This window comes from Microtus pennsylvanicus, chromosome 3 (assembly GCF_037038515.1).
Source record: "Microtus pennsylvanicus isolate mMicPen1 chromosome 3, mMicPen1.hap1, whole genome shotgun sequence".
Taxonomy (NCBI): Eukaryota; Metazoa; Chordata; class Mammalia; order Rodentia; family Cricetidae; genus Microtus; species Microtus pennsylvanicus.
The window spans coordinates 78,935,493-78,956,538 of NC_134581.1; the positions used below are offsets into that span (position 1 = coordinate 78,935,493).

General features: G+C 48.2%; 1 protein-coding gene across 1 annotated transcript in view; it reads left to right on the forward strand.

Annotated features, from left to right (window-relative positions):
• The first annotated feature begins 13,081 nt into the window (after positions 1–13,081).
• Sorl1 (sortilin related receptor 1) overlaps positions 13,082–21,046 on the forward strand; it is a 159,350-nt gene continuing 151,385 nt past the window's right edge. The window contains exon 1 of the mRNA XM_075966276.1: positions 13,082–13,607. Coding sequence (XP_075822391.1) covers positions 13,323–13,607 — 285 coding nt within the window. The 5' untranslated portion in view covers positions 13,082–13,322. The remainder of the gene's footprint in view (positions 13,608–21,046) is intronic.

A 21,046-nucleotide genomic window follows, 5' to 3' on the forward strand; every position in this document is an offset into this window, starting at 1 on the left:
TGTTTGCATGGCAAACGCTTTCCTGAGGCTTCCCAGGCCTCTCTGCATGTCTTCTACAAACAGCCCAGAGTCTCTGATCTTCAGTAACTCTGTTCACACAATGAAAATAACTCCCGTCACACAGGCTTGCTTTGAGAGTCTAAGAGAACACACAGGAATCCCTGAGCCCAATTCAGGCATCAGTACAAGAAACCTTCCTTTAGCCTCAAAGTCAATGGTTGTTATGAGCGATTACATGAGACTGTGGAGTTGGTTCTCCCATTGCTACTCTAGGTTAAAAGTCTCTAGTTCTTCAAGAGTGTCAGACATTCTTATTTCTAGACATTGCTGACATCTCAGATGTAAAACATTTAAAAAGTGGATAAGTCAAGGGCACTCACAAATCCGTACAAGGGGTACAAGTGAAGGGGCTGGACCAGAGTGAAAGAGACCCTTGGTGAGCCAGGCATTGAAAGTCTAATGTTGGGGACTGCAGACCCTCAGACCCTGAATTTTCTGTAAAAAACTTGTTTTCCTCTGCTCTGAGCAGTCTGCAGCTGCTCTGAGCACGAGACCCCTCATGGCAAGGTAGTGATTTCTGATGGGTCTGCAGAGAGCTGGGGCGTGGCCAGGGTACCATATAAGCTGCCCCTAAGCACAATAAAGTGGGTATTCTTGGCATTCTTGTTTCAAGGATGACCCGTGTCCCTGTCTGTCTGTGTGTGTGTGTTTTTAAATCTCCAGCCTATTTCCCGGCTTGCATACCATCCCATAGTGCAGGTGCTATAGTCCAAAGCATCTTTTTACTGAGGGGCAGGGTAGCTGGGACCTAAATAGTGGTATGGTGTTGCTCAGGGGTTCGAGGACCCCTAGGTACACAAATACTTCAGTGTTTTTTAGACTAGCTGTCCTTATCAGGACTTGCCCCCTCGCTATCAGCCCTGTTCACTCTAGTACTTCCTGATGATTCTGGAAGCAACCAATCAGCAACTGCTTCTAGGTATTGTTTTCCACTTCGAACAGGAAAGAGAATCCTGACTTTCAGGGGAGCACATGGCTATGTGGAAGTAGCCTGTCTCCAACATCATTGCTTGCAGGTGAGTGGCCAGTTACTAACTTCTACCCATCAGGATGTGAGTGGAAATGACGTGCATGTTGATTTGTGCCCCATTCTCTTTTCCCCTGGCTTTTGCGGAAGAGCTGATGAGCCACTGTGGACCACAAGACAAAACACATAACCTGAGATAGCAGAGCAATGAGGCAGAAGAAACCTGAATTGCTGGCAGTCGTGGAGTCCAGCCTAGAGACTAGTGTGGGAGGGAAATGAACATATGTCTTGTAGACACTTTAGCATCCTGGGTCACTAGGACATGTGGCCATAGCTTTCTCCCAGCTTGTACACTGGTCCTGAAAACCTTTGCCCTGCTACTCCAACCCCACCCTAGTTTTCCAACAGCTCACTCTATAATACACATTGAAACTGACTTGGATTAGGTTTGTCATACCTGTGTTTTACAGATACGAAGGGACTGGATTAGAATAGCCAGGGTTAATTGTTGTCTCAGACTCTCACGGATACATTTTAATAGTAGCAACCTCGCACTGGACTCCACCACACATGCAAATGGTAATTAAACAGCTATTAACAACAGGGTATAGGAAGTCCCAGTTCTGTCTTAGTTGTTTCCGTCACACTGTACTTGAACGTGTTTTATCAGATGCATAAAGAAGATTCTAGAGTTGGCATGCAGTTCGTAACAGGCAGCCAGAATCCTTAGACCCAGGGATGAAGAACGGATTAGAGAATAAGATTTTGTACCCTTTCTCTCTCTCCCATTCTGTCTCTCCCCTCCTTTTCTTTTGTGGGCATGTGTATATGTGCGTATGAGCATTTGTATGTGAGTATGTGTGCATGCATATGTGGAAGGCAGCACAGTGGAGGGCAACATTAGGTATCATTACTTGCCAAGTAGACTAGTCTGGATGGTAAGGGAGCTCCAGGGACCTGACTGTCTCTGCCTCCACTGCACTGGGCTTAAAGACACACTACCATGTCAAGCTTTTGTGTATGGGTTTGGGGGAATCAAAGTAGACAGAGCTTTATGTTTCTGGGGCAAGCAGAAAACGATTTTTCTAGCCTGTTCTCTTCCTTCCTTCCTTCCTTCCTTCCTTCCTTCCTTCCTTCCTTCCTTCCTTCCTTTATTTCTATCCTGCAGCATACATAGGTTGGCTAAGAGCTCACTGTGTAGTCTAGGCTCGTCCCAAACTCATTATAATCCTCCTGCCTCATCTTCCCAAAGGCTGGGGATTGCAGGGAGGAGCTAACATTTCCAGTTTCACTCCTATTTCTGAGGTCAGGAGAGTTGTGCTATTTAACACATATCCATGCAACAGAACAGCGTGTCTTCACTATGCTTTTGACAGGCACTAAGCCTTGAATACTTCTGAATTTACTGAGACCCTGTTTCTAATGTTCACCCAGCCAATTAGCTAGCCACTAATGAAGATCATTCTCTATATTGTTATGCCAATTGTAAAAAATCACTTGTATTGATTGAGATGGGCTACCCAAAGCACTTGTAATAGCTACTCAGGAGTGTGGCCTGTCTTATCTAGCTGACCTCAGTGGAGGCATGAATTCCTTATTTGGGTAAATGGCTCCTTTAGGGTGATGCCTAAACTAACAATGTTATCTAGCTGCCAGTGCTAACGTAGATTCTGGGCATCAGAGAACTGATGGCCTGGCTATCCCATTCTGGAATCCCCACTCTGGGAAGCCACACTCTGACACTCCTTTCCCGGTTTCAGTGATACTGGAAGCCTGTCCTTGTTCATGGTTGCGCTACTATCTGTGACTGACTTCTAAATGCTTTACTACAAACAACACTGTGTACACAGGTATAAACTCACTAGAACCCATACCAACGGCAGGGAATGAACAAGTAAAGGCCCTCATTAGGAATGTGTGTCCTTAGGTGTGATTAGCGTGTGAAGCATCTTCACCAGGAATCCATGCTGGGCCAGAGAACTTCAGGTGTCACAAACTAACCCTGAATTGTGATATATTAGTATAAAGAATACTAGGAATATTTTTCATTGGTGAAATTAATGCTGTTTAAGAAGTGTGTTTACCAGGAATGGGTTTGCATGTGAAGCATTCGAATCCAAGGAAGGGGGGTTGGAGAGATGACTCAGTCGTTAGGAGTCTAAGGAGGGGGGCTGGAGGGATGGCTCAGTGGCTAGGAGACCAAGGAGGGGGGCTGGAGGGATGGCTCAGTGGCTAGGAGTCCAAGGAGGGGGGCTGGAGGGATGGCTCAGTGGCTAGGAGTCCAAGGAGGGGGGCTGGAGGGATGGCTCAGTGGTTAGGAGTCCAAGGAGGGGGGCTGGAGGGATGGCTCAGTGGCTAGGAGACCAAGGAGGGGGGCTGGAGGGATGGCTCAGTGGCTAGGAGACCAAGGAGGGGGGCTGGAGGGATGGCTCAGTGGTTAGGAGCCCAAGGAGGGGGACTGCAGGGATGGCTCAGTGGTCAAAAGCACTGGCTGCTTTTCTAGAGTATTCCCACTATCCACCTGGCCACACACAAGCATCTGTAACTCCACTTCTAGGGGAGCTGACGCCCTCTTCCGGCCTCTGAAAATATCGGAAATGGATGTAGCCCACAGACCCACATACAGGCGAAATGCCCATACATATAACAAAAAAATACAATAAGAAAAACCAAAACAAACCAAATGTATTCAGCAGGGCTGCCAGAGTCAGCCCTCTAGAGCACACTCACAGGGTAGAGTCCTTCTGGTCTTTTGTCTCCATGCTTGATAGGAAACTGAAGCTGATTTATCTTAAAGTTCCTGGAATCCTGTTCTTGGAGCTTTCTTACATCTGCCTGCAAACCGGGTTTCTCTAAGAACCATGGAGAAGAGGGCAACACCTGGGAGTTACAGATGTGATGTCCATGCCTGTGTCTGTTGGCTCTGTGTGTGTGTGTATGTGTAAAACTAGCTTTCTCTTTTATGTGTGTGTGGAGGGGGGAGGTGCATTATTGAAGAAAGTACTGGGAATTGAACTCAGGGCCCTGTGAATGCTAGGCATGTCTTCTACCACTGAAATGTATACTCCTCTGCCCTCCATTAGAGTTTTTGTTGTTGTTTACAAAAACCTATTGCCTGGTGTCGATGTTGAAGGAAACACAAACCCGGAACAAGATCCTGTCAGCTGCTGAATGGCTTAATTGATGGAACGACTATATCCAAGCTGAACTTTGCAAACAACAATAGGTATCATTTGTCGAACGAGTCTTCTATGCCAGGCTTAGATTTAAGCCTCAAGGCGTCTAATCGCATGTAATCTTCTAAACCTGCAGAGGTAGCTAATTTGTTTTCCAGGTGAAGAAAAGGAGAGTCCTGGGATGAGGCGCCTGGTCCAGAGAGAACTGGGATAAAATCCAGGTGAACTGGCTCCTGAACATCAGGTCTCTAATATCCTGTAATACCATTGCTCATACAGATGAAGTCCCTCTTGACCTCTTGCTCTGTTCTTAGTGAGGAAATGATCCTTGCGAGATGAAATTATAAGGAGGAAGAGGAGAGGATGTGGGGATTATGTCTGATTGACGTTAGTGGGCAAGGAAGAAAAATGAGGACACAGTGGGTGTCCCTCTGCTGGGAGTCTCACAGGGCAGATGGGGGAGCAGGAACCACACACCGTGTTTGGCAGACTGTGAACTGTTCCATGGCGTCATTATCACAGAATAGCAGCCTTTTAGAATTAAGAATAGTCCTAATTTGCACTTCGTTGGGTTTTTCATTTGCATAATGTTAGAATGCAAAGAAAATTCATACACAAAACCCACTGCTAATTTAGCACTGAAGTTCTTGTTTAAATACACGCTCAAAAGAAATACATTTTCCTCTTACCCATCAACGGAGGAAGGCTGGGCAGTTTGCTAGTCTGGGTGTGGCCGTCAAAGCCCAAATGAGATTAAATATGCCTCTGAGCAGGTCTGTTGGTACGGTCCAATCCCTAATCGCCATTTCAATAATTTATTTGGCATAGAGGACTTAATGTCATTTATTGAAGGGCTCTGAGGAAATGTATTCTTTTCTGCAAATCCCTCATTAAAGGCGCTTGCTGCTTTGAGTCTAGAGGGAATGATGGTTTTTAACAGGTGTTAATTCAAGCTGATGACACCGTGTAAAATTGCCAGGGTGATGGATTTGGAGGTAGCAGATGTCTGATCAGTCTGCAGCAAGCCTGGGAGATTATATGCATGGCAAACAGGTGACGCCGGGTGTTCTAGCTGAAGATGGACTGAAGTGGTGTCCTGTAAAGGGTGTTGGTGCCTCTTGTAGCAGGCACCGCCCTAAAGTTAATTGCCTTCATACCTTTCCTCATCCATACCTTCCGCTCTCTAAAACTTCCCCAGATTCTTTTCAGACACCAAAAGTAACGTTCTGTTTTCTCTTTGAGTATTGCAGTGTCCCCCACCCGCCTCCTTCCTGTGATAGGCATTGAACTCAGGACTTTGCACACACGGGGCGAGCACTGTTACCAATGAGATAAGGCCCCAGCCCACTGTATATCTTTTTGTTTTTGAGATGCCACTCCACTAAGCTGCCCAGGCTGACCTTGAACTAGCAATCTAAGATCTTAGAGCTCTGGAACCTGGGGGTGTAACTCTGTTAGCTGAGTGCATTTACCCATCATGCACCAGGCTCCAGATTTAATACTTAGTACCTTAAGACTCATAGCAGAACTCTTTCTGGTTTTACATATTTCTGTTAGTTGTGTATTTATCTTGCAGGTGCTGGCTCTATCTTTGGGGACATCAGCACCCTATCAAATGGCAGACAATGTGTAGGTCATTCATGGAAGTGTCTTTCAGCAAAAGGATTCATTTTTGACTAGGCACAGTCACTGTAATGGTCTGTCCTGTCCTTTAAAGAGGCAAGCCCCCCTCCCATGCTTGTCCACCGCTGAGGCAGGCAGATCTTCCTTCCAGCATGCAGTCTTTCCTTTCTGTCTCTCTCCTCTCTCCCAAAGAGATAGCTGCTGTGGCTCCTCTCCTCCCCATTTCTCTCTCTCTCTCTCTCTCTCTCTCTCTCTCTCTCTATTTCTCTCTCTCTCTCTCTCTCTCTCTCTCTCTCTCTCTCTCTTTTCTCTTCCCTCAACTCCTCTTTTCCCTTACCCCTCCATAACCCACTAAATAAATACCCACTTCCTCTGCATGGCGTGCCTACCCATCTCAGTCTCTCGCCCACCATGCAGCTCGGTGCCTAGGACCAGCTGGCCCTCATGGCCTGCGGGCCACTTAGGGGCTTCCTGCCTGGGACCCGGCTGCCTTTATGGCCCGCTGTGGTCTCGGGACCTGCTGCCCGTCACTCAGGGACCTGTGGTATGGTCTCAATGGCCTGCTGCCCACTGCCCGCCACTCAGGGACCTGCAGCGTTTCTGCCGCTGTGCCCCTCAGGGAATCTGCAGCATCTTATTTAAACCATAAAAGTCATGAGGCTGCATGGTGGCATAAACATGCTTGTGATGCAGGATCAGAGTGACTGAGGCAGGAAGATCTCAGGTTCAAAGCCACACTGCAAGACTGTATCTCAGGAAAAAGAAAACTTCAAAAGTTTAGTTCTTGGATGAATAAGAACAAAGCATATGTCATATGTGTATGAAAATGTCAGAACAAAACCTGTCAGTTAATTGAAAAAGTCAAACCAAAAAAAGGTTGATTTTTCTAACTGAACCATCTAGCCAGGGGAAGACAGAACTCAATGGCAGCTTAAGAAACCTGTACTTCTCAAAGGCCTTGAACACTGGAAAACAAACCCCTCCTTAAATGAGTCTTCTAGAAAATTATAGAAAGCAGGATTGGACAGATGAATCTCTCAGGATTGAACATGGGAACATTAGAGGGCTGGGTGACTAAGCATTATACCTGAGGTCCTGGTGCTGAAGATGGCTGTAACCCAGAGAGGAGACTGGCTGAGGGCTGAGAAGGGCGGGCGGGAGGGGGCACTCACTGGCTCTTTCTGCCCTGGTCTTGCTACTGACTACTGTTGATTGTAAGGAAGGCTGTAGAGCTATAGACTCTGGCTCTGTGTTCTTAAAATCTTGTGACTCTCAGAGAAAGAATGCAGATCGCCAGGTTTCTGGCTGGTGTCTCAGGAACAAACATTCACATTAAGGGAGGGGAAGCTTACTCGGGTAAGGTGGGAAAAGGCAGGAAGACCTACGAATGGTAATAATTTTCCTGGAATAGCATTTGCTCCCATTCTCTGGCTTTTATGTGGGGCTTTTCTGGAGGTGTCCCTGTGTCACGTGCATGATCCCCGCAGGCAATTTTGCAAGGCTAATGACATGGAAATGTTATTATAATGAAGCTGAGGACAGTTAGCTGGTTTGACCCGATCCTGTATCTCCACTGCTGAGCAATCACATGATGCTCCGCTGCACACAGTTCTGTGGTGGCCTCAGCCCCTAGATACAGTGCTCTTAGCCTGTGTTTTTCTCTGGGCCTATGTAGTCCCCTTCTCTTTCCTGTGTCCTTTTTTCTAGGACTTGAAGTCAGTTCTTCCCTTTGTAAGGGGGCTCTCAGCTTTGGCTTTAAACCTCAGAGAATCTGCATTTGAACCTGTTACTAGCCCCATGTAACTGTAAATCAAGGGCTCTATTCTCCCCGTTCTTGCTTTTTAAAATGGGAGTGGCCATAACACCAGCTTTGGCTCCTTTCAAAGAGTTACAGTGAGTTCCAATGGTCCACACCCTTATGCCAATATGAACTATCCCTATGCCAAGGTGAGTTCCCTCTATTTCCAGAAGCCTCTTTATGAACTTAACGTATTCAAAGGTGAGAACGGCAGATGCTCACTGTGTTCTAAATGTTTTCACATCCTAAGCTTTGTCGACTATCCTGGGCTTTGCCTCTTTATGTGTTTGCTTGTTTGTTTAATTTTGCTTGCTTGGTTTGAGACAGGGTCTCCCTATGTAGCTCAGGCTTGCATCTGAAGCAAAGGTGCTGGGATTACAGGCATGGGCCATCAAGCCCAGCAACAGTGGTCACATGACCCGCCATCACCACCAGCGCTGGAGGCCCTGTCATTTCTGCTCTCGTTCTTTTGCCTGGGTCTGCTGGAGAACCCTCAATATGGCGACCTAGCATGCTCACTACTTTGGATTGGAAGAGTGGAAAGGCCCCAGAAGCAGCCTGAGAACCGAGGTCTTGCTGACTTCTGTCCCCTAGCCCCCACTTTATTTACACAAAACAAGAAAGGAAGTTTCAGCGAAGTTCCCTTATCTGGCCAAGGGAAGTTACTCAATAAGAAAGCAACTAATTGTCTTCAGCACCCTTGCTGGAGTCTCACCAAGCAATAAACACCCAAGAACGGTCCCTCAGTCCATTGAATCAGTTCTGAGAATTGCTAGCTAGGGCTCCACTGTTGTCTGCTTCCTCCACCCCTCTTTCATATAACCTTGGGCATCACCTCCCACAGTCTACAGGCCCTTGTTCTCCTCTGAAGTTCAGAGGGGGTAGGCTCTACAAACATAAACTCTGCCCCTTCTTTGAGTCTCGTGTTTTGTGTGACTCCCAGGGACAGTGCACAGTGCAAGTTTGTGCGTCTCTTCTCCTGCTAATTTGACTATTGTCAGCTTATTTCTTAGGCCTTGAAACCTGAACCTTCATAGGGTAGAAGGGAAGATTCTGTGTCACTGAGCACATCCCTCCTACCACATGCCACGGGTTTGCTGGATACAGACTACGGGCCTGATTAATGTGGGCTGATGTCATGCCTCTTGCGGCTTGAGTCTCAAGATATAAATGGAGTCAGGTAACACGACCAGAGAGAAAATACCAAAAGCTACACGCAGGAGAGGAGACTGGCGCTCTAAAGTGAGGGATACTACTCACCTAGGTGCAGAGGGAGGCTTCTCTGAAAAGCAAAGGATGGATCAAGTTGGCTAACCGGGGTCCAGGGAGGAGAGAGGGTATTCACAAAGGCCACCAGAAAGGAATCAAAACGTACTTTCAGGATTCCCACCTCCACCTTTTTCTTTACAGCTGTCATGATTGCTGTTTTAAAATCCCTCCTTTCCTGTCTGCCTTCCCTTCTTCTCACACCAGGGACCTGAGCCTGCATCGTGTGCACATTTTAGGTAGACTCTTTGTCCAAGAGCTATATCCATGTGGACGTCAGAGACAACTTGTAGGAGCTTGGTTGTTTACCTCCACCAGTGGGGTCCTAGAGATTGAACTCAGGTCATTAGGCTTGGTGGCAACGTGTCTGTTACTGACTGAGTCAGCTTGTGGGTCCTTGTTTTCTCTTTTGTTTTGTCTTTTGAAACAATGACTTGCTGTGTTTCATAAGCTTATGTGAAGCTACTCGTGATCTTCTTGCCTCAGCCTTGCCAGCGATAGGATTATAGACATTAGTCTCCCCAGTGTTGGATTATGGATATGTTCCATCATACCCAGTTCTTGCTAGCTATTTTATTTACTTTTCATGTGTATATGTGTGGTATGCGTTTTCATATATGTGTGTTTGCATGTATATTTGCGTGTGGGTGCACACAAGACACACGTGTGTGTGTGTATGTGTGTGTACAGGGTAGAGGTTGACACAGGTTATCTACTTTTATGATTTTCCACCTTATATTGAGACAGGGTGTCTCACTTGAACCCAGAGATTGCCAATGGGCGTGTCTAGCTATTCAGCTTTTTCTGGGTGTCTCCTGTCTCTGCCTCCTGGGATTACAGGTAGCTTTCCCTGCCTGCCTGGCATTTATGTGGGTGCTGGGGATCTGAACTCTTGTCCTCACACTTGAGTAGTAAGAACTCTTACACTGGGCCATTCCCCAAACCTCCTACTCCATCTGGATAAAACCGTGCCACTTGTGATTGCTATGGTTTTTCCCAAGTTGTATTCCCAGCTCTAGCTTAGATCCCTTTTTAGGACAGAAGGATGGGGTACCAATTGCCTATAACCGTCAAAAGCCTATGGTTGATAAAATAAGAGCCATAAACATGCAAAAAATACTGACAGTAGGTTTATGATATGTGTGTGCATGTGCACATGTGCAGGATGTGTGTTCACATGTAAGCATGAACTCATGTGGAGATCAGAGGACAACTTGCAAGAGTTGACTCTTTCCTTCTACTGTGTGCCTTCTGGGGATTGAACTCGGGTCTCTAGGCTTGGCTTACAAGCACCTTTACCGGCTGCACCATCTCGATGGCTCCATGCATGTTGATGTTTGTAGTGATGCTGTTTAGCATCAAAACAAGGTCATGGTTAGGGCAGACGGGCTAGAATGCTGCCTCCCCTTCATCCATAGTCCTGGAAGGTTGGAGGACAAAACAAGGCCCTGGTTATGGCAAGGAGGCTAGACTACTGCCTCCCTCATCTATCGTGCTGCACGGATGGAGGAAGTGAACGCTTGTTTTCAACCCAGATCTGTTTTTGAAGTTAGGAGGAAACACCCCGACTCATATTGCACAATTCAGCTCTGACTCCTGTTTTGGGTGAATTAGCCCTATGACTGTTCCTGTCTCACATTCTCGTAAGGATCTTGAAGGTAGAGAATGGTCAGGACTGAAGGGTCTCTTTGACTAGGACAAAAAAATCTAAAAAACTCAAAAACTATATAGAAACTTACTGCAATACCAGAACCCTGATGCAGGCCTCTAATGTTGCCTGAACACAGTATTTTTTTTTTCTGTTTAACATACCCAATCTCATCTAGTACTATAACTGTTTAGAGAGGTGGGTTAGAATTAAGATCTTTATTTTAGAGAAGAGAAAAGCTGGAGCTCCAGGGAGGGCATTTAGCCCAGTTCCCATGGCTAGAAAGTTGGACCTTTGACTCAAAATTCAGTGTGCTTTCTTTGCACTGTGCCCTGGGCTATGCAGTCCGCAGTCTCCAAGGGTGCTGATTATCCACCTGAGAATGGCTGGTAAGGTAGATAATGACTAGCAAGGAGGGCGATCGAGGAGTAAATTAGCCATGTTTGAGCATTCTTGCCAGTTTTATAGCATTGAGATTACAAATCCAAATTAAAACGAGCAAGGAGCTGGTCCTGCCCTACTAATCCTTCCATGTAAATTGCCACCTGAAGCTCCAGCCAGCAGTTCACAGGAGCAAACCGCTTCTCCATCTTCCACATAACTCTTCAAAGACACCTGTCTTTGTTTTCATGCGGAGATGCTAACTCATAGAAGACAGTTCTCATTAAATATAGGTTGAAAACAACCAGTAATTAAATCACACACAGGCTGTTCTAACTACAGGCCGTTCCCTTAGTTGTCTGCTGGGAGTCAAAGGGGACAGAAGTGCTGAGGACCCCTGAGTGGCTTGGTATTTGGTAAGGGGATCCTGAATAGGAAGGACTGGTCTTGATGGGCAGTGGGAGATGGCAACTGTTCAGTGGCTTTGTGGGGTTAATGGGTGGCTTAGTAATGACATCAAGTTGGATAACTGAAAGACAGCATCTGACTGGGAGAGAGAAGGGAGAGTGGGTGGTTGGGAGGCTGCAGAACCTGAGCCAGGAGGTCTCAAAGTTGCCTACAGGATGGAGTAGGCAATAGAAGGCTGGGTTTACAGAGGTGAAGAAATGTTGGCCCTCTGTCATTTTTCTCTGTTGCTGCAACAGAGGCCAAGAGACATAGAAACAGTTGAGTTTTGGGCTCATGGCCATGGAGACCGTGAAGTCTGTGAACTTGGTGCTGGTGCCTGCTCAGCTTCTGTGGGGGCCTTATGCTGTTTCAACTCATGTGGGATACAGGACTAGCCGGCGCATATTAAAGAGCCCAAACAAGAGACTGGCCTTGCTTTTTGAGGACCGACTTAAGCTAAAGCTCAGCCTCTCTACCAACTGCTATGGGAGAACAAACTGACCCCACTGGGAAGGCGCAAATCCCTCTCAATGGTATAAGCAACTCAATGGTGCCCACCTTCTGACACCACCGCAGTGACAATAAGTTTCAACCTGGGGACAAACCCAGTTCTTATTATGACAGGTTTTGGCAGGTTGCCAATGAGGCCTTGGTTCAGGGGAGAAGCTAGCTGAGCTAACTATAAGGAACTTGAGTGGCAGGTGGATGAGAGACAGAACCAAGGTACTAGTTCATTGAAGAGGCAGAAAGTTAAGGCTGGGAACTGAGAGACCACTCTTCCCTTCTCTAAACCACTGGCTTCAGCCACTCTGTTCTGTCTTCAGTCTTCTTAACAACCAGATCCTGAGTCCAGAGAGATATAGGATGAAACACAGGATAATACTTAGCTGCTCCCTCTAACTGGGGGAAAAAACATATAAAAGCAGTTACAGAAAATCTGTCTCTTGGAGCTGATTTTCAGGGACGTTGAAAGTGGACTCCCGCCTCTCCTTGGGCATCTGCCGCCTCCTGTACAGGTCTAATCTTTACAGAGTTTACAATTAGTAGTGTTGGCTGAAGGGATTGGTAGAGACACTCATTTTGCCACTGTGAGTGGCTCAGTGCTGGGACACGTTGAGGGAATCAAGTAGGAGACTGTGGTGGGGCCCTGAGCTGTGCCTAGGTAACCATGTGTGCAGGGGTCATACCGTATAACTATATAGGTGGGGCAAGTTCCTGGTAAGGTGCAGTCTGGGTTTCACTGCCTCTGTGCAGGATGTTTGTCTGCTATGCCCTGCTGAATGCAGGGGCAGTTTAGCTTGATCAAGGGTAGTTTGAGCTGCGGCCACTTAAAGTACATTACTGTGCCATAGTTGAAACCATGTAAGTTTCACTACCAGGCAGGTTCAACCTGACTCTTGTCGGTGGTGTGCTCGGGGCTAATTCTGTGGTTTGCTACTCGCCATTGGAGGTGGGCATGAAGCCAAGGCCCAGGAAAGTGGTCGAGTGGCTTCACAGGGGGCGGAGATTGGCGGCGATTTAGGGCGACCAGGGTGCCCCGAGGAATCCGTGGAGTAGCTAGCTCACTCCGGGGAAATGGAACACGGCGTCCACACAGTTCTTCACTGCGGCAGGGAGGGCGAGGTGTGCTCGCAGGGGACCATGGTGCCCGCAGGCCAGCGCTCCCTGCCTTGACTTCCCCATCCCAGGGGGCGGGGCCGCAGTCGCGGCGAGCGAAGAAAGTGCGCGAAGGGGACGCGCTGCGAGCGCACACGTGACGGCGCGGCGCCCAGCGAGCGGGACCCGGCGGCGGCAGCTGTGGTGGTGGCAGCGGTGGCGGGCGCAGTGGAGCGGCCCGGGCGGCTTGGAGCCCCGGGAGCGGCGCGCGCGGCCCCGGCTTTGGCCCGGCGCTGTCCCGGCGCGCGCTGCACATTCTCTCCTGGCGGCGGCGCCACCTGCGGGAGCGTTCGCCTGAACATGGCGACACGGAGCAGCAGGAGGGAGTCGCGACTCCCTTTCCTATTCGCCCTGGTCGTGCTGCTGCCCCCCGGGGCTCTCGGCGGGGGCTGGACGCAGAGATTGTACGGTGGCCGCGCGCCCTTGCCCCAGGACCGAGGATTCTTCGTGGTGCAGGGCGACCCGCGAGAACTGAGGTTGGGGACTTACGGGGATGCCCAGGGGGCGAGCCCGGCGGCCGGGAAGCCACTCAGGACGCGGCGGAGCGCCGCTCTGCAGCCCCAGCCCATCCAGGTGTACGGACAGGTGAGCACTTCTGCAAGCCGCCTCCTTCCAGTCCTTTCCTCTCCCAGCACTTCCTCACCCCCGCACCCATCCTTTGCAGTCGCTTCCCAGGTGCAGGCACCGCTTGGGGACTTCCCGGCTGGCATGTGTTTCTTTCTCTCTCTCTTTTCTCCCCCCCCCCCCATCACATGAGTACAGCCGTCAACACTCGGGTGGCATAGATCTTTCCCTTCTTCCTGTCGATTTTAGCAAACGTATTCCAGGTAAATAGAAGGGTGCAGCTCCTCTTTACCCCAGGCTGTATGCAGAAAAAGCAGTGTAGTTTCCAGCAGGTATTGGAGGGGTACAGCATCATTTTTACATCTGGATAAAAAGCACCCCCCCCGCCCCGCATTCCACCCTTTGGCAGCGGGGGGGGGGCGAGAACCCTGCAGTTGTAAAGCACTCACACAGAATTGCAGAGGAGGGCTTTCCGCGTTTACCTTCGTGAACCCCAATAAAGGTGGGCAACTCTCAAAGCTCCACGATTGTTCCTTGTGTACCCGGTAGATGTGTGCGTGTGTTTGCGCATGTGTGTGTATAAAGCTGGATTTTTATTTTCGTGGGAGTGTGGCGTACCGTCCCACCCCCTTTCCTTCCCACCACTTCAGGGCGATGACTTTATTTTGGATAGGAATTATCTCTTGTGACACTTGGGGATTTGAAAGAACTGCAAGAAATTTGGTGGACTTATTATTCGTTAATGATTAATTTCTGTGCAGGCAATGGGTTTATTAGGTCATAAGTAACACACATTTCACTCTTCCGGTCCCCACTGACTGCTAGGGATGGCAAGCCGAGTTTGTCCACTCGTATCAGCATTGGCGGAATTCATTTGCCAGGTGTTATTGTCTAACTCCCAGTACTGCGGTTAAGATTGACATCAGCAAAGCCAGAAGGTCGGTGGGAGATCCCAGTGGAGGTGATAAACATGATCACTTCCCAGAGTGATTGGTCCTTACTAAAGTACTAATTAAAAGCTTAGCCTGGGTTCTGCTTTTCCCCCACTGCTTTTTTGCCACAGCAAAGTCTTCCTTCAGGCTATACGTAGAGTTAAATGATCAACTCCTGGAGCCAGAAAACATCTCATAAAACATGCCACCCTATGGCGTTATTTTTGGGTGAAGAGATCCAAGCGGTGACAGGTGCAGTGACTAATCCAAGGTCACACGGGGAAGGGCTTCTAGTGCTTTAGTTCTCGCCTACCTGATACCACTGACCTTGCCACTATTCAGTGCTTCCAAAATAAAATGTGGACAGAGGGGTGGTGGTGGGTGGGTGGGAGCAGCAAACAGCCACCCACCAGCAGCCCCTGGAATGTCTACCAGATAACCCGTAACTGCTTAGGGGTGGGATACAGAGCTCAGCTACTGAAATCCACCTGCCCTGTTCCTCCTGGGCCCAGATCCTTGTTTCCCCCTTCAACCCCATCTAAAGTTCCTTTTTTTTTTTTTTTGTACTTTGGAAGGCTGCAAGAGCTGGTGAGGATGGCTGTCCCCAGCCTGCTTAGCTAGCTCTACTGTGCTTTGAGCCAGCAGGCTGAGAGCAGGAGGCTGGAGGGGGCAGTCCTTCCAGGAGCTCAGGTCCTCTGCAGCCTAGTCTGAGTTGAAAGAGGCACTTTCTAGTCGCGACAATATTCATGCAGGTGCTGTTTATTTCCCCCTCTTCTTTGGGTTTGGTGTGTGAAAATCTCCCAGGGATTTGGAGCAAGCTAGAGATGAACTCTGTTCTTGTTGGGATCGACTCCAAAACCCTCCCTTTGCTTTCATGTCTCCAGGCCAGCCAGACTGGTTCCATTGAAGGGTGCAGATCCAGCCAGCAGTTGAACTCAGAGTGAGGAATTCCCACCGAACAGCGAGGATCCCTCCCTGTGCTCTTCCTTGCTATGGCTGCCTTCCTCTGCCCTTGTTCTCTGTTGCCCCAGGTTAATGAAAAAATAGCATTAACCTTAATTGTTGAAGAGTTGAGTCAGGCAGAAGGAAGAACTTCATGGTATGGGATTTCTAGCACAAGTACTAACCCGGTGCAGGAGGCCTTTCGCTGTTTCCCGGTGCACAGGAAACAGTGGAGTGGGGGGTTCTTCTCTGGGTCTCTGGAGTAACTCACGTCTCTTTGGAATCACCTTTGGAGCAAAGGTGGCTGTGTGCCTCTGTTTTTCCTGTACAGATCCAGTTATGAGGAGTGCCTCTGCCACCCCCAAATACATCAGGCTGCAGCTGTACTATTAATCCACATGCTCATTTAACTCTTGCCCTGCACCGAGTTTTATAAATTCCCTTCAGTTGTTAAACCCAAACAGTTATAGTGAGCAGTTGTCTGAAGGGAATGTGTTTCTCAAAACAACAAAAAATAAATAAAAATAAAAAACAAACAGAACAACCGAAGAAGCCATGCGAGATCACTGTAAGTGAGCAGGTGGAAGCCGGGAAAACTGCACCCACTCAACCAGCCCAGACCCAGCGCGGACCCAGCCCGGACCCAGCTGCGGCTGTGTGGGGCTCTGGAGATGGAGTGATAGTTGGGAACAGAGAGACTTAGATGCTGGGCAGCTTCTTGTCCTTGGACCTTGGTGAGGGTAAGGGTACCGGTATGTAGGAACACTTATTGGGGTTGGAAGCAGAAGCCAGAGAGGTGGCAGCAAGGCCACTAGCTTCAGGGAGGAGAGAAGGAAGGCTTTATCTAGGGAAAGTTTGGTTGAGAACGGAGCCTGTGTTAGCATATCACATTGGAGCGTGTCTTCTTTTGCCCTCCTAACTTATGGAATAAATAGATTTTGCTATTTTGACCAGTTAAAGGCTGACAATCTTAGGAAGAATATGGAGTACTGGTTCTGACCCACAAACACATTTGGAATAGTAGAGACCAATGGACCGGATATTAGGGCTTTTCTGAACAAGTTCAAATTTTACAAGGAAAACCTCCCCCCCCCTTTTTCTTTTCCAAAAGGTCAAATTAATGCTCAGCACTCAGGAGGCAGAGGCAGGTAGATCTCTGAGCTTGAGGTTAGCCTGGGGACAGCCAGGGCTACACAGAGAAACCCTATCTTGACATTGTCCCCCTACAAAAAAAGTTAAATTAAAGGAGGAAGCTATTATATATTTTAAATTTAATAATATATAAACTATATATTTAATTAATTAAAAATTGTTTGGGGAAGAGTCTGAACATTTAGTCCAAGGTGGCTTGAAACTTACTGTGAAGACTTTAACTGATGCTCCTGCTGCCTTTGGTCCCCACCCCCCTCACACTCCACCCCCCTACCCCCCCCCCCACACTGCCAGGGATGCTCAGTGTAGCCCATCTCACTCTGTAGACCAGGTCAAACTCAGAGATCTGCCTGCCCCCTTTGCCTCAGAAGTGCTGGGGTTAAAGGCATTCGCCACCACTCACCCCCACACCCCCAGTGCCACGCTGACCTCTTGCCTGCCCTTTGCCATCATGCTTGTTTTGCCCTCTTCCCCAAAGATCTTCCTCAACTCTTCTCTTTGCTCGGAGAACCCTCGTTCAGTTCCCCAGTACTCCAGAGCCCCTAGAATTCCCAACCCTGTGGGAACAGTTTTAAGCCTGGTTCCAGCCCTCCCTTGGGTTATAATTTACTGCTTCATCTTCCTGTGGCTCCTTCGAAGGCCTGGGTTTGGTCCTTCTCTGGGTTTCCCAGGGTGGAAGGCCCTTAATAACTCTCTGTGGGTCAGTTTTCTGCCTAGAAGAAGAGGAGGAGAAGGTAGGGAGAACATTAAGCTATATAAAGTTATGTATGAGGAAGACCGCAGGGAGCCCACAGACAGGCAAAATGCTTCGGTTCACTCCATGGTGCCGAAGAAAATGGGATGGCCCTCTGGAGTGTAGCCCTGGTTTTCCTGTGCTATCTGAGAGTTAATTCGAATAAAGACCTAGGATTCTATTTTTATAGTGTCCTCCCTTTTAGGACTTTCATATTGTTTTTTGCTTCTAGTATTTTTATTTTTCGGGGGTGGGAGTGGGGATCCTTTGGAATGAAGCACAAAAGCCCAACAAGATTTACAGGCTTATTTTGCTTGCAACAAGCTCTCTGTTCTGAATTCTCAAATTTTAGAGGACAGAGAGGATACAGTGTCCTGATTTGAGATGAAAAACAATGTGTCCATTACAACCTAAGGGCCCTGGACAAAAGGCCGCCTTTGGAGAGAGAATACCATTTGGCTTTAGATCACTCTGGTGTTGATTCTTGCACGATAGACTCGCTTAGGAAAGAATTGGCTTGTTGATTCTGACGTGGTGATGGTTGACCTGTGTGCATCCAGCTGAAGATGAGAAGGCAGCACGTTGGCTACTCCAAGCCGAGTTCTGCATAGGTGAAGACGGGGTGGCCTCGGATGTGACCTTGAAAAACCTCTCCTGGTTGTGCCTGTTTCCCTTCTGTTGAGTTCTAGGCTGTGTCTGGCACTGATTGGTTCGTCTGTAGCTTGGAGCCTGGAACTGTGGAGGCTTTAAGATCGAAGGAATGGAGGAAAGGAGCCCATGGGGAGAGGCACTGAGGATTAAAGGGAGGAGACCTCACCCACTGGGTTTCCCAGCCTTCAGCAGGTAGAGCGCGCCAACAAAGCCATTGTGAGGCGGAACGAGGGGTGGCAGGTGAATCCTTTCAAGTTTTCATGTATCACGAGTGAGCCCTCTCTCTGCTGGTCACTGTTATCACCAGGTTTTTGTGTGTCCTTACAGAAGCGATCTGTGTCTATATAATGTGAGCTGTGTATCATTACAGAAATAGCCTACGTTTATATAATGTGAATGTACACAATCAAGTTATCAGCAGCCTTCTGTTACCAGTAGCCCTTGGTGTCATGAATAATGGGATTAATTTAAACTCTAAATATATTTGTGGAGTGGTGACCATGGGTAATCAGATGCTTCTTGAAGTGTCACATATAAAATAGGTTGTTATTCTTTTTCTAGGCCAGGTGTAAGGGCTCCCCCGTCCCCCTTTCTCCAGTATGGGCTAGGAGGAGAGCACTGCAGAGCCCCCTCAGAGCTTGCACTGTTCAGGAGCCCCTAGAGAAATGGGACCCCACCTTGTGATGCCATCAGAATAGAGGGACCACATTACAGACCTCAGCTTTGTGTTCCTTTTGGCAGTCTTTTCACTGTATTCTGTAAAATGAAGTTAACGATATGCTAATACATTGTTTTAAGACCTGGATCCATGAGGCAGATCCCAACAGCACTGCCTATCCCAAGGCAGAGAGCAGATGCCGAGGAGCTTTGCATTGTCAACTGGAGTCTCCTCCTCCTTAGGAACCACAGGCATCTCGGTGGCATCATTGTTTAATGCCACAGCAGCGATAGATCCAGCCAGCTCTGTCCAGGTCATTGTAGAGAGACACGGGGGCAGACTGATAGTCTGAAAATCATGAGATACCCCAACTAATTGATTTGCCTTTGTATGTATTTATTTAGTCTCCCTCATCCTCTTGTAAGGCCTCAGTTTACCTTCTTCACTAAATTTTGCTCAGGTGAATATTAAATGAGTTTGTATTTTTCAAGTTGCTGATAGGGGAAACAGCTCTATGAATGGATGCAGGGAAAGCCAGTGTGGAGTTTGAAATATTTGACAGTTATGGATAATTGATAGTTGACTACATAGAGCTGTGTTAAATCTGGGGTGTTACGTGGGCATTTCCTTCATTTTTTTTTCAGGCTTAAATTAATGTGATGGGCAGGAGAGCTCACTCTCTTCTGGTTTGAACACTGGGGGATTGGTATTTCTCTGGGAGTTGTCTGTGGTTTCAGGGAGGTGTTTTCTTTGGTAATGAGAACAGGGCTTTCCTGTGCTTTCTCCAGGTAGGCCAGGATCTGCTGGCAGATGGCATATTCAGTCCAGCCACGCACGTTCAGAAATCAATTTCCTCAGTTTAAAATGAGTCACAGTTAATTTCGACCTAATTTATTGGTTTATCGACTTGGGAACCTTAGGCCTTCGAAGAAGTGGCCTGGGTGGCCTTTTAGCGTCAAAGCCGCTGATGATGCCAAAAAGTAGGCAAAGCAGGGTGGGCTGCTGGTCATCAGGGTCAAGGTATGGACTGAATCCTGCGTTGCTGTGAGATTCTTGGAGTAGAAATGCCAAGACAGGGATGCCATGAACTGTGGGGCAGGCTCTGTGAGAGTGGGACTCAGAAACAGCCGGAACTACAGTTGTGAATTAAAAAGGAATTACAAAATTCAGGTGTCCCCTGAGTAATTGGTAATTATGTGTGCGTGTGTGTGAGTGTGTGTGTGTGTGTGTGTACGGGGGTAGTGTCAATGATTGAACCCAGTGCCTTGTGCGTTCCAAGCACGCATTTCTCCATGAGCTATAATATGCCCTCAGCCCTGAGCAATTGTTAAATATAATGGTGACTCCATGCCCCATCACTGCTGTCAGCAGAGAGCTGTCTGGTCCTGCGTTCTGGCTTTGTAACTGTTCTTCCGATGGAACATTGCTCGATAGGCGTTTCTGCAGTGCCGATCCGCATCTGTGTGTGCAGTCGGTCTGCTAGGCACGCGTGGCCCCCGAACCCTTGGACTGTGACTAGGGTGACTGAAGAACTGGATTTCTTTTCACCTAATTTTAATGAATTAACAGCCACATGTAGATCCTGGCTGCCGCTGTTCTTCCTGCCAGCACAGCAAACCTCTGTTGAGTGGAAGGAGGCCTCGACATCGCAGCTTCTGCTTCAGCTGAGAGAGGCTTATCATAAACAGGGAAAGTGAAAACGAGGGTTGCTGGGTTTGAGCAAACCCTACATCTTGGAGGTTTTTGAAAGCCAAGTTGCAGTGGGTAGGGAGGGCTGCATGGGGCACTGTGGAGGCCAAGTCGACACTCTGTTCATTTTTTTGGGGCGGGGTTGCCTCTGTATAGTTGTCTCCTTCTGCCAGGCCCTGGGAAGGCTGACCCTTTAGAAGGACTCACCAAACTTGTGCGCCTTCTCCTGTGCTGTGTTTACACAAACAGACCAGGGCTCTCGAGGTTGTGCGGAGGTGTGCAGATCCGATGGGTCCTACTTAGCAACGAGATGTAAACCATGTCCTCACAGCGAGGCTGTTTCTTCGCTCCTGGGTTCTGCTCCTGTTGACTTGCCTCAGTGGGTCTGGGTTTGTCTTTCATCCCTTCAACCCTTCAAAGCTGGCACAGAGACAAACAGTAGAGGCGTGTGGCCTTCATCACTGCATCCGAAGCTGGCCCTCCTTCCTCCCCGCTGGCCCTTTAATGTAGCATGCCATTGCTGTTGTTGTTGTTGCTGCTGCTGCTGCAGGCTCTTGGCTTGGAAAATCGGGACTCTTCAGGATGATTTATCTCCAGGCCCCTGAATTAGATTAAAAACACAGCTACGAATTCTCAGAAAGGCAGGCTGATGTGATTATATCCCAAATCTGAGTGGCAGACAAGGGCAATAAAAAGATGTACA